Source organism: Seriola aureovittata, chromosome 20 (assembly GCF_021018895.1).
Source record: "Seriola aureovittata isolate HTS-2021-v1 ecotype China chromosome 20, ASM2101889v1, whole genome shotgun sequence".
NCBI classification, from domain to species: domain Eukaryota; kingdom Metazoa; phylum Chordata; class Actinopteri; order Carangiformes; family Carangidae; genus Seriola; species Seriola aureovittata.
The window spans coordinates 20,328,196-20,341,230 of NC_079383.1; the positions used below are offsets into that span (position 1 = coordinate 20,328,196).

General features: G+C 39.4%; 1 protein-coding gene across 2 annotated transcripts in view; it reads left to right on the top strand.

Annotated features, from left to right (window-relative positions):
- apbb1ip (amyloid beta (A4) precursor protein-binding, family B, member 1 interacting protein) overlaps positions 1-9,536 on the top strand; it is a 31,868-nt gene extending 22,332 nt beyond the window's left edge. For both annotated transcript variants that reach the window (XM_056364672.1, XM_056364671.1), the window contains exons 7-14: positions 2,877-2,998; positions 4,018-4,092; positions 4,202-4,345; positions 4,782-4,892; positions 6,893-6,991; positions 7,092-7,215; positions 7,335-7,396; positions 7,680-9,536. In XM_056364672.1, the coding sequence (XP_056220647.1) occupies positions 2,877-2,998; positions 4,018-4,092; positions 4,202-4,345; positions 4,782-4,892; positions 6,893-6,991; positions 7,092-7,215; positions 7,335-7,396; positions 7,680-8,321 (1,379 nt within the window). In that variant the 3' untranslated portion in view covers positions 8,322-9,536. The remainder of the gene's footprint in view (positions 1-2,876; positions 2,999-4,017; positions 4,093-4,201; positions 4,346-4,781; positions 4,893-6,892; positions 6,992-7,091; positions 7,216-7,334; positions 7,397-7,679) is intronic.
- The last annotated feature ends 3,499 nt before the right edge of the window (positions 9,537-13,035 follow it).

The window sequence follows — 13,035 nt, forward strand, 5'->3', positions numbered from 1 at the left end:
GTCATGCGGAAATAGGAGCCTTATGATCTCAATCCCCCGTCTGAGCAGTCTGCGCTATATTCAGCTGCTGGACGTTGCCGCCGTCAGAGTCTCCAGCTGTTCATTACCATCTGTTTTTCTCTGTTTTCTAACAACTTCATCAGATTGTTCCGGAGATCATTTATAATTTTAAAGAGCCAATCTTTATACGCTGCGAACAGGGAGCCATTGTGCTCTGTCGTGAAACCGTTTTAATGAAATACTGGTGGTAAAATCATTAACCTTTTGCGAGCAATAAAATCTAAGTCGATATTGTTTTGCTTGAAAATCATATTCAAGTAATTTTATATGCAGCTAGTTAAGCTGTGACACGCTAAATTAAATAATAAGCCTGGATGATTGTTTTTTTTTTTTTTTTATTATTATTATTTTCATTTTGCAAAGCTTCCCTGCCCTGTCTGTGGCACTCCTCCCTAAGTCCATTCATTCCTTCATTCATTCATTCAATCTCTATAAGCTGGTCACAATTTTACAGATATTTGCTCGAAAAAAAAAAAAAAACATCTGGGAACTAGTTTTTTTCCAAGCGTCGCTAGAACAGGAGGAAATAGTGCTTTTGTTGGGGACTATTTTCAGCGGCGAATGAATACACATTTGAATTTGATGTGTTAGTATTTTCAGTAGCAGAACAGAATATAGAGGATTGACTCACAATGAACTACAATGCCCATGTTCATTATAATGAAGGGACATTGTCACGTAGCCTGATAATTCAATAGTTATCAATAGTTTTTGGACAATTATAGATCATCTACGCCGCATTGGAATAAGATTTTCTGATCAGTATGTGGATTTATTTATTGAATTCGCTCTCTTACTGCCTGGCTTACGATATGATCTGCTGGTAAAGAGGATTTATCTCTGCTGCCAGCACAGAAACAAATGAGGAAATGTGTATTTCCCTTTGGTTATTTTTAACCACATGTTTAAATTAACTGTCTGAGCCACAGCAAGCCACTCATGAATTTTTCTGTGACGGCTACTTGACTCAAAGGCACGGGGGTCTTGTGTCATCTCTTACTAACCGGGCAGCATGACAGCTCAACAATGGAAACTGTTTGAGTTCGTTAATTTTTTATAATGCGTTGTAAACTCCCCAGAGTGTGTTATAATCTAATTACTATAACATTTTATCCTATGTTTAATCTTTATCAATAAAAAAAAAAAATGAAGGCTGTACCATGCGCAGTAAACACCCACGGAGCTCAACGGCGTCACCGGCTTCGAACAAAGTGAAACTCACCTCATGTGCATCACAGCGCCGGAACACACCATGTAGTTAATGCAGTTCAAAGGGATTTCTACTTGTAATAACTCACTCCAGCAGCAAAGTCTCACCATCCATTTAATGATTGTAATAGTCAAACTATAGACTGGAACCCTGGCAGCAATTTATTTAATGTCTACCTCTGCCTCGGCTGGTAACCTGTAATTGGGGAGCATGGCTAAACTACAGTCAAATGCCCAGTACATGATGGAGATCTATGGCAGCGAGTGTGTGGGTGGGCAGACAGGAGGAGGAGGAGGTGGAGGAGGAGGTGGAAAGTGCTCTTAATGTGTTTTCGAGCATTAGTGCCATTTAAAGTTCTTCCAGCAAACGTGGAGGGTTGTATTTTATCGAGCCCTTCCTTAATTCAGCCCATTTGAAATAGACAATTACCCAGCTGTGAAGCCGACTCTGAACCGAGCTCAGCCGATGTTCAGATTTCGTGGCAGGGCAGAGCGAACTACTGTGCACATGGTAAAGCATTTGTTTTGGCTTGTTTTATTGTACGAAACTAAAACAGAAGGGGACATGGGAAATATAAAGTGAGATTAAAGAGTTAGTAGATTTAAAATAGTAATGTACTGTAGAAAGTCAACTGGAGGCGTTTTTTAATCTTCCACAGCCAGACTATTGGCAGGAGAGTTTGAATGTGCTGAGAAATTATTTTTATGGCCGATATAAGAGGGGCAAAGTAAGCAAATACAGAGCTACTTCACTTGAGTATTTCCATTTTATATGATTTTTTTTACAGCTACTCCACAATTTCTGGACTTCACTCGCCACAAAAATTACTCCACTGGTCGTTTTCTTTTTTTTGTGTGTGTGTGTGTGTGTGTGTTGTTCCATTGTTCCGCTCATGGTCATGCATATGATAACTGTTATCTCTCAGAAAAGCAGACCTATAGCTTAACTGCAGTTCCTCTATCGTGAAATTGTTGTGGTTACAGTAGAGTTGGCCTGTTGCTGGAGCTGCTGAACCGTCACAAACCATCAGATCAGAAAATGTTTATTTGAATTTTTTACGTTATGGACGTATGAGACATTTTAATGCATCAACCAAAGACTTGTTTTGTTGTGCATGGATGAGGACTGATGATGATCACTGGTTACTTTACACAAAACATATGATAACACACTCATAATAAATGATGTAACACAACCACCCAAGGCTACATATAATAATATAAGGACATTCAATATTAAAATACAGCTTACACTTTAACTTATAAACAATTTAACACTAATAAAAAAGGGAAATTCTACACAAGGACTTTTTCTTTGATACTTAAAAACAGCAGGCTGCCAACAACTGTGTATTTTCAAGCTAATAAAACTTTGAGTGAAGTGGAGTTTTACTTGTACCATGGGTTTATATCAGGCCGACGGACATCTGGGCACACACTCATAACAGGCCCTTTCCCCCCCGACTAGCAACTGTATCATGGATGGAAAAAATGAACAAAAGTCAAATAAATATAAAGTATCATATTGAATACATTTTTCTACAAACCAAAACTTACATGAAAGTTACGAGTTTGCTGACATCTAAGTTTGATTTTCTTTTTTGCAGAACGGACGTTTGAAGATCACGAGAACCTTGTGGAGCCACTGTTGGCGTGGATGAGGGACAGCGAGAACAAAGTCCTCTTCAAAGAGCGGGGACAAAAATACGAGGTTTTCAAAAACCCACAGGTGAGTCCCCTCACTGTGCGCCGACACACGTTGGCTTTATTTCTCTAAATAAAGCCTATACACTGAGCAATCAGAGGTGATGTGTGTGTGATATCTCAAAAGCCCAAAACTGGCTAGTTCATTATTCTTGGCCTTGGTTTGTGCAAATCTATCTCCACATTGTTTCAGCTCAGCGCCATCTGGATATTTTCACTGCTGAATTGTTGTCTGAATTATGAGATGTCTTTGCTCCATGCAGGATGACCTCTTACATTAATGTTCTCACTGTAATATATCAGACAAAACAGCTTCAGGCGCAAGACGGCGAGATCTTGGCATGTTTGTTGATATAATGGAACCCCTTATAATCTCTGAGTATTTAATGGATTCGGTCTGTTGGCAGAGGCAAATAGTCGGGTTGGAAAACTGGTGAGATATTCTCATTTTTAAAGTACTCCATCATGTCTTCCACGTCCCACAACAAAAGACAGATCTGTTCTGTCCAGTACGTCCCTATCAATTTACAGCTTTAACTTTTGACATGAGCTACCAGAATAGAATTCCCTTTTGGGCGTTCTCGAACCACAATGAAAACATTAAGGCCCAGACCATGATATGTAGTTAAAACACCCCAGTCACACGGGGACAAACAGTTGGGTTTGGGGTTTTGTTAAGGAGATAGTTGCTGATAGTTTTTTTTATACAAAAATCCTTAAATTTAAATGTTCAGCGTTTGTTTCTTGATGACTGCACTTAAGACACAGCTGCGCTTTGAGCTGAATGCTAAAGTTAGCGTGCTACTGTAACATGTTCAATGCTAACATCCTGATATATTGCAGGTAAAAGGTGGTTACCATCTTAGCGTAGCCTAGCATGATCATCAAAGTTATTACAATTCATACTGATGGGGGATATGAATGTGTATATCAGATTTCATGAAAAGCTATCCAGTAGTTAGCAGTTGCTGGAGTCATGTCGCTAACACGGCTAAAAATTGCTACTGGTAATCATTAATGCACTCTTACGTTTTATTCCTGCAGAACTTTTATCTATGGAAGAAGGATAAGAAAGCTCTCAAAGAAATAAAAGACAAAGACAAGGAGATTTTAATACAGGTAAATTACATGCACACACACACACATGCACACAAACCCACAGGTGAAGTAGCTTCTTTAAAGTGAAAGTTGAGCGACCCCTTTCATCTCTTCTTCACCACCTCTGCAGGAGAACTTCTGCGGGACTTCCATCATAGTGCCCGATCTTGAGGGGGTGCTGCACCTCAAGGAGGACGGCAAGAAGTCCTGGAAGCAGCGGCTCTTCCAGCTGAGAGCCTCGGGAATTTACTATGTGCCCAAAGGGAAGACCAAGGTGACACCAGCAGCTAGTTGTCTAATCAAGGATACACTCTCAATTGTGCTTGAGCACGTACATTAAAGATGTGAAATCCTGCAGGTTTAGAAATGTTTTTGCAATGTCCCTAATGAAATGTATGGTCTGTTTTTTTAATTTTTCACTTGGACTACAAAGTTTTAGTTTGTTGCATTTCTGCATTATCAACCATACTCTTGTTTCATGCACTGCTCAGTATAACAAGAGCTTTTACTCCCTGCTGGATACCTACAGTATATTCACTTACCGTATATCTTAGATCTCTTGGCAGCTTCTACTCCCGTACATACCTTTCATACAGTACATTATGCACATCTACTGCATCTGTAGTGAAGATATTCAATTCAGTGGGCACAAAAAAAAAAAAACTAAAAGAGATAAAGTCGTAATGTAATCCTCTTTTATTTCTTTTCAGTCATCCCGTGACCTCGTGTGCTTCCTCCAGTTCGACAATGTAAATGTCTACTATGGCAAAGACTTTAAGAGCAAATACAAGGCCCCAACTGACTTCTGCTTTGTTCTGAAGGTAAGCTCAAATTATATTGTTTTATCAGTCGGGTTCTCGAAAATACTTTCCCTCTGTTAAAACAAATCGACAAAGAAACTGCAACTTCCCTTAACTGTAACATCGGACACATTTACACATTTAGTGTTAGGTTTCACTGGTCCGTGCTACGAGGCCTGTCTTACACAGTATGTTACATGGGGCAAAAGATAGCAATGCATTGCATGGTGGCTTCTGGTGGAGTCTATGGTCAGCTAAACAGCTGCTTACTTAACTGGAAAAGTGAAATGCAATAAATAGTTTAGTTTGAAGAAGTGAAAGGACACAGTTTTAACCAATTTAGCTGAAGGTGGTGAGAAAGAAAGTGAACGAAACGACTTTTTTAAAGCGTTTTCTAACGTTTCTTTAAAGGAAATTACCGTAAAAGCACCATGCTTTTAATTAAAAGAGTGCTTTAAAATTGAGGACATTAACATTGATGGGAGGTGCCCACAGTACTCATTTAAGAGTGAGAAATGCTGACGTGAAAATAGAAAGAAGTAGATGAGTTGGTGGTCAAGTCTTACAGGGATGTGAAAGTCTACGTTCTTTCTTTTCCCCTATCTGGTCTGGGAAACACTAGAATCAGCAGATACCATTAGAATAGATGGGGAGGATCAAAGTGAAAAGAGCTTAGAGAGGCAAAGAAACTGAATTACCTACCAGTGAAAGACAGTGTCCTCGAGGTTTGAGTTGAAGTGTGTGTGTGTGTGTGTGTGTGGGGGGGGGGAGATAAGGTGCTGTGTGTCCAAGGGCAAAGGAGAATGGTCTGTCAGAGTGGGCATGTCGAAAGTCTATCTGGTTTTCATGTGGTTCCTTGTTCCCGCTCTTTGAGGCGTCATATAATAAAACGTGTTATAAGGCTGCCTCAGTTGTGGTAGATGGTATGAAGATGATAATATTATAATGGCTGATGCCGTGCGTAGCTGCAAAAGTGTTCAATTAGGGAGTGTTGTCAGACTTCGGTGGGTGGCGTGTAAGAGCTGCCAAAGAACTGCAGCAACTCAAGGGAGACAGCAAAACAATTTAGCGTCATCATTCAGCAGTTAGACCGTATTTTCAGAGGAGCTGCCGGAGGTGATCGCTAATACCGTCCTCATTATGGACAACTGATATCATGACATTATCTGGGACATTTAGCTTCTTCTTCAGGGGGAAACGATCGAGTCGAGAGACCTCCACAGCACACACTGTACAACACGTGTTTCTGTTATCAGAAAGATTCAGAGTGACAACATTTTCCAGGATAAAAAACAACAACAAAGAAAAAGTCAAACATCTCATCTGCCCCCATTTAAACAAGATAACGGTGAAACCTCAAGATACAATTGTTTGAAATTTAGTTTTTTCTGCTCTTTGCTTTTCATTTTCTGTGTTTGTTCACAAATGCAAACTGGATTTTCCCAAATAATAATCTAAAATCCGTTTAACTGATGTTGCTCTTTAACACTATGATTCTAGACTCACTCTGCCCCCTTGTGGCACCCTGTGATATCTTTAAGGTCGCCACTGCATCTAATAGAAAACACCAATTCATCCTGATTCCTGAGTTAATTAAGGCCCTTTGGCAGAGTCTTTTTTTTTTCACTACTCTAATTAAATACAATACAATACAGATTGGACAACAGCTGCCCAAAAAACACCTCATATAGCACATTTAATGTGAGCTATACTACAGTTAATCTGCTCATTTTCTGGATTGTTTGGTCCTTAAAATGTCAGAAAAATAGATAAAAATGGCCGCCTGCTAGACTGTCACTAATTCCTAAAACCCAAGGTGACATCTTTAAATGGCTTGTTTTGTTAAACTGACTGTCCACAACCCAAAGATATTCAGTTTACTATCACATAAGATGCCGAGGAGCAGAACATCCTCACAGCCAGCCATGCGAATCTTGAGTTCTGCTGTTTTAAGGAACAAAAAAATAGTGTTTCTTCTTCACTGGTCTCACCATATTTATCATGTGGATTTGTCTCTACAGCATCCTCAGATCCAGAAGGAGTCTCAGTATATCAAGTACCTGTGCTGCGACGACGCTTGGGCCATGAATCTTTGGGTGACCGGAATACGGATTGCAAAGGTAGATTTGAGCAACGCTGTTTTAAATAACACAAAATACAGTCTCCACTAAACCAGAAGACGTGAGAACATGCTCTGTGGTGTGTTTCCTACACTTCCAGTACGGTGCGTTGTTGTATGAAAACTATAAAACTGCTGAGAAGAAGGCAGCTGTCACGTCTGTGTGGACGAACCGCAGCACTCCATCAAGCTCCAATCCATCAACGCCCTCACCAACCGTCAAAGGTAGCACGGCACACGATCTGTCTTTACTCAGTGAAGTGAAACAACCCAGACGTAGTCGTATTAGTCCGAACCTTTTCCCTTGTACTGTTCGATCACTCATCGTGTTTTTCCTCCTCTAGCCAAATCACAGAACCAGGCAAACGGTCACGCTCCCAGTCCTCAACCCAGACCTGTCTCCATGGTAAACAACTCTTCATTATCAGTGAATCTGTTCAATTATTGAGTCGTAAAATGTGAAAATAGTGATAAAATTCTTCAATGATCCTTTTTGCATTTATGCAGACCTATATTCAAATATATTCAATTTTCAATCATTGATTTTTAACTGTGAATAGAAAGAAAGAAGTGATTATGCTTTTCTTTTAGTCAGTGAACGGATCATTCAGCCGTTCAGTCGATCCACTAATTGTCCCAGATTCTCTGTGGATTTTGTTGCATCACTATTTTATATTCTGTCTTCTCAGGACTTTGGAAATGTCCCACTTCCACCTCCACCCCCACCATTAGAGGAGATTCTCCCGCCACCACCTCCAGACCCAGTATTCCCTCCTCCGCCGCCTCCTTCAGCTGCCAAGAGCTCCTTGAAACCTACCCCGCCCCAGCGACACCTGCCAGCTAACTTCCCTCCACCTCCACCTGCAATGGACAACCTCCCTCCTCCGCCAATGCCTCCACCCATGGATGACTCCTCAGATGCCCCACCGGACTTCCTTCCGCCGCCTCCTCCGGCCACGGGCTTTGGTTCGCTGCCACCTCCTCCGCTGTCGGTGAACTCTCTGCCACCGCCGCCCCCTTGTTTCGGGGGTTCGGACCAGTCTCTGCCTCCTCCACCGCCGGATCCAGGGTTTTTACCACCTCCTCCACCTCAGCCAATGTTCACAGGGGCTGGCGCTCCCCCTCCACCTCCACCTCCACCGCCTCCCCCACCTGCTGCTCCTGCTGCCACCCCGAGGGCACCGCTGCGGCCCTCTGGATCGTTGAGGAAGATGCCTCCTGCTCCGCCAAAGAGGACTACACCGTCGCTTCAAGGAGGAGGTGGAGGAGATGGTGGCGACTTCATGTCAGAACTGATGCGAGCCATGCAAAAGAAACGCAGTGATAATTAGACTGCATTGGAGTAGAAGTACAGTCCACTCATCATCACATCCACAGCTGTAAGCAGAGCTGGACAATACGACAAATCAAAATCACGATTATTTAAAAAATTTTTTACTTCCATTATGATTTATGAACGATTAATATGGCGCTTATTGGTCTCTACATATTTGGCACTCACCACTGTCGTGATGGATAAGACCCAATCAGGATGTGAGGCAGGTGTCTGCATCATTGTTTCCAAAAGTCCGCCCAGAATACAGCGTGATTAACCCCCCCGAGTTTTCAAACTAAAACAGGGCCAGCAGCCACATTTTAGCTGGAAGTGACGTTTTTAGCAAGACAAAAAAGAAAAATCGCCATTTTAGGGGCTCGAAAACTCCGGTGTGGTGGACGCCAGGCATAGACGTAGCAAAATGTGGATGTAGCCTGAGGCTCAGTGTTTGCGCAGGCGTGATCCATATCACCAGCTTCGCTTAGAGTCAATGTGGACTAACGTTAGTTGGACAGGGCGGAGGCACGTGAGTGAGCATGAGGTAGATGGTTCATGAATGCACGCGTTTGGGCAAAGAATCAACCACAGACTATATATAAAGATGTATGTAGTCTCTGTTACGACATCCATAGGCTTCTGAAGAGTGGATTTTTGCAGCTCAGAATGAGCTGCTCCACCGTCGCCATCTTGGCAGTGCCTGACTCCGCAGGGATAATCTAAAAATGGGCACAGAGGTGGGGCGTGGAGACTCGCTGCATGCTGGTTTAATAACTGGCAAGCATCGTTCGCACAGATGGACATGTGGGTGTCTTTTTTGAAAGCTAACCCAAAGCTAATTCATGGGGATTGACTCACTTTTGGAGCCAGACTCTAGTGGCCATTCAAGGAACTGCAGTTTTTTTTACCATTTAACCATTACGTAACCATGCCTGACTGAGGAGAAGGTGATTGTTCTAGAGACCGGTTTTGTAAACTTCTAAATGTGTTGTTGTTGTAAACTTGAGCTCACAGACATCGGTGACTGCCACAATTTGATATAAGAAAATGTACTGCAAAAAACATGGATGTATTTTTTTTAATTTTTTTTTATGACAATAATGCTGTCATTGTACAATGAGATATTTTTTGTATATATGTTGTCATGTGTTCATGGTAAGCTGTAAATATCCTGAAGACTAGAAGACTGTTATAGTTTACTGTTATCTGAATAAAATTTGTCATAAGAAAAGCATGAAGTGAACATAATTTCTTACTGTATTGAATTAGTGGGCGTTCCTCCCATCACTGAGAACAACCTGCTGTTATTGGCTGTATAGAAACACATGATGTATGACATACATCCGTCTAAAAGCAACAACCTCACTGGAATAAGTTTCATTGTCAGTCGATGTAACACCTCAAAGATGCTGTTAAACTGCATGTGAATAGAGTGAAATAATATAATACTGTATATGAACTTGGATGTATATAAAAGCAACAGGACAGTCTCTCAAAAGCAACATCTTTGTCTTTCTTTTGGTGAGATGGGAATTTACAAGATGTGTGAACATATTTAGCTGCCAAGAAGGCAAAGACAATTTTATGAGCAAAAGATAATCTAATTTATGTGTCCAAACAGCCATGACCTTAATGTTTGGAGCAAATATATTCCATCAGCATGACTGGATTAAACTAATTTTACTACAAAAGATCAGATAAATAGTAATTTTGCTCTATCCAGGGCTCACTCACAAAGAACATCTGACCTTTAACCTCTGAGCTCATAGCTGCATAGCCCGCCTCCTCTGCAGTCTCTTGTGTAACAAAGGGAGTGGACAGGATATGGTGCAGCAGCTCCACCTGGTGGGAGAAAAATGTCACAGCTTTTCACAGAGAAGCAATGGAGAGTCACTTTTTTTTTACACAATTTACCAGACCCACACCTCAAAAGTCACACTGCCACCCAGTTCCTCAGCACACATTTACATCTGTAAGATATTTTGCACAATCAGATGTAGCTCTTCCTGTTTTTCTCAAGTTTCAACATCATTACACAACAGAACATTTAGAAGTGAATTCCTTACGTGTGTATGTAGCAATCATCAACATTAATGTGTAGCTTTAGTGGCTGGCTTTTCATTCTGTTTTTGACAATCCAAGTCGGGATCATTTTGTTGTCTGGAGAGTACTTTGCTTACCAAACTGCCGCATGCTCTGACATCTTTTTGCTCACCTGCTGACCTTAGTGGTGGTACATACTGAACCACTCAGAGAAGTGCTTGTGCAATGATAAGTCATCAAGAGCCCACATCTAATACATACAGATGTACATTGACATTGTGAAATTGTGTGATTGTGTGAAACTGTAATTTCCCTTTGATATAAATAAAGGTAATAATCTGAAACTGTGTCATATAAATTTCTTTGGTGTCTTTGAGGTGCAACGGAGCGATAGCACCAACTATCTAAAAAAAGAAATGTAACAGTTCACCCCGTTTGTGAAGTTCCCGAGCTGTCTCAAGGTCACGGCTGAAGTCTGACTCCCGGATCTGTGTGAAAGAGGTACAGATCCTAATGGCAGTCTGCCACTACTGATATAATACAGGAAGTCCTCCGACTGCATTAAAGTCATTACAATTTCTCATATTTTTATAGTGAAATTTGTGATGCTGTAAATGATGTCACATCTCCACTTTAGAAACTGCAGCCAGCCTCAATGGTCCTTTCAGTGGGGTTGGAATGGATTTGGAAAATCGACCTCATTGATTGGGAATGATTCTAGAGAGAGGACATGAAACGTGACATTAATTCTGTTCTAAATTCTTTATATTGACAATTTAAGATATTTTTATGGCTTAATATACCATATAATAATAATATAATATACCTTATTATACTGTGAGGTTTTTTTGACGTTTTTATTCCTTACTATGTACTGTGTTTTTTTCTTGCTTTTAGGGCTTTATTATATCATTACATCTTCATACCTTCCCAAATTATGATGCTTTCTGATGGTTTTATGCTTTATTATACTTTGTCATTTTTTCAATTTTTTTGCCATAGTATACTATGCCGTTTTTTCACGTTTTTTGCCATACTATACTATGTTGTTTTTCTTGCTTTTAGGGCCTTATTATATCATTACGTCTTCATACCTTCCCAAATTATGACGTTTTATGTTGGTTTTATGCTTTATTATACTTTGTCATTTTTTCAATTTTTTTGCCATACTATACTATGCTGTTTTTTCACGTTTTTTGCCATACTATACTATGTTGTTTTTCTTGCTTTTAGGGCCTTATTATATCATTACGTCTTCATACCTTCCCAAATTATGACGTTTTATGTTGGTTTTATGCTTTATTATACTTTGTCATTTTTTCAATTTTTTTGCCATACTATACTATGCCGTTTTTTCACGTTTTTTGCCATACTATACTATGTTGTTTTTCTTGCTTTTAGGGCCTTATTATATCATTACGTCTTCATACCTTCCCAAATTATGACGTTTTATGTTGGTTTTATGCTTTATTATACTTTGTCATTTTTTCAATTTTGTTGCCATAGTATACTATGTCGTTTTTTTGAGAATTTTATGCCATACTACACTTTGATGTTTTTGACAATTTTATGCCTCACTGTACTATGATAATTTTATGGCATACTATACTATGACGTTTTTGACATTTTCATGCCTTACAAAGTTTTTGAGACTCTTATGCCCTATGATGCTTTTTGACATTTTTATGCCTCAATACACTATGATGCTTTCATTTTTCACCATACTTTGATGTCCTGATGGTTAAATATATGATGAAATAAGGAGAGATTAAATAGTACAATGCTTAGAACTGATGCTTCATAAAGAGAAGGTTGTGAGTTCAAATCTCAGTGTTTGCAATTTTTTTTTTTTTGCCATACTAAACTATGCCATTTTTTTTTTTGCTTTAAGGGCCTTATTATATCATTACGTCTTCATACCTTCCCAAATTATGACGCTTTCTGATGGTTTTATGCTTTATTATACTTTGTCATTTTTTCAATTTTTTTGCCATACTATGCTATGCCGTTTTTTCACTTTTTTTGCCATACTATACTATGATGTTTTTCTTGCTTTTAGGGCCTTATTATATCATTACATCTTCATACCTTCCCAAATTATGATGCTTTCTGATGGTTTTATGCTTTATTATACTTTGTCATTTTTTCAATTTTTTTGCCATACTATACTATGCCGTTTTTTCACGTTTTTTGCCATACTATAATATGTCATTTTTCTTGTTTTTAGGGCTTTATTATATCATTACGTCTGCATACCTTCCCAAATTATGACATTTTCTGATGGTTTATGCTTTATTGTACTTTGTAATTTTTTCAATTTTTTTTGCCATACTATACTATGCCGTTTTTTCACGTTTTTTGCCATACTATACTATGTTGTTTTTCTTGCTTTTAGGGCCTTATTATATCATTACATCTTCATACCTTCCCAAATTATGATGCTTTCTGATGGTTTTATGCTTTATTATACTTTGTCATTTTTTCAATTTTTTTGCCATACTATACTATGCCGTTTTTTCACATTTTTGGCATAGTATACTATGTCGTTTTCTTTTTGCTTTTAGGGCCTTTTTATATCATTATGTCTTCATACCTTCCCAAATTATGATGCTTTCTGATGGTTTTTTGCTTTATTATACTTTGTCATTTTTTCAATTTTTTTGCCATACTATACTATGCCGTTTTTTGCC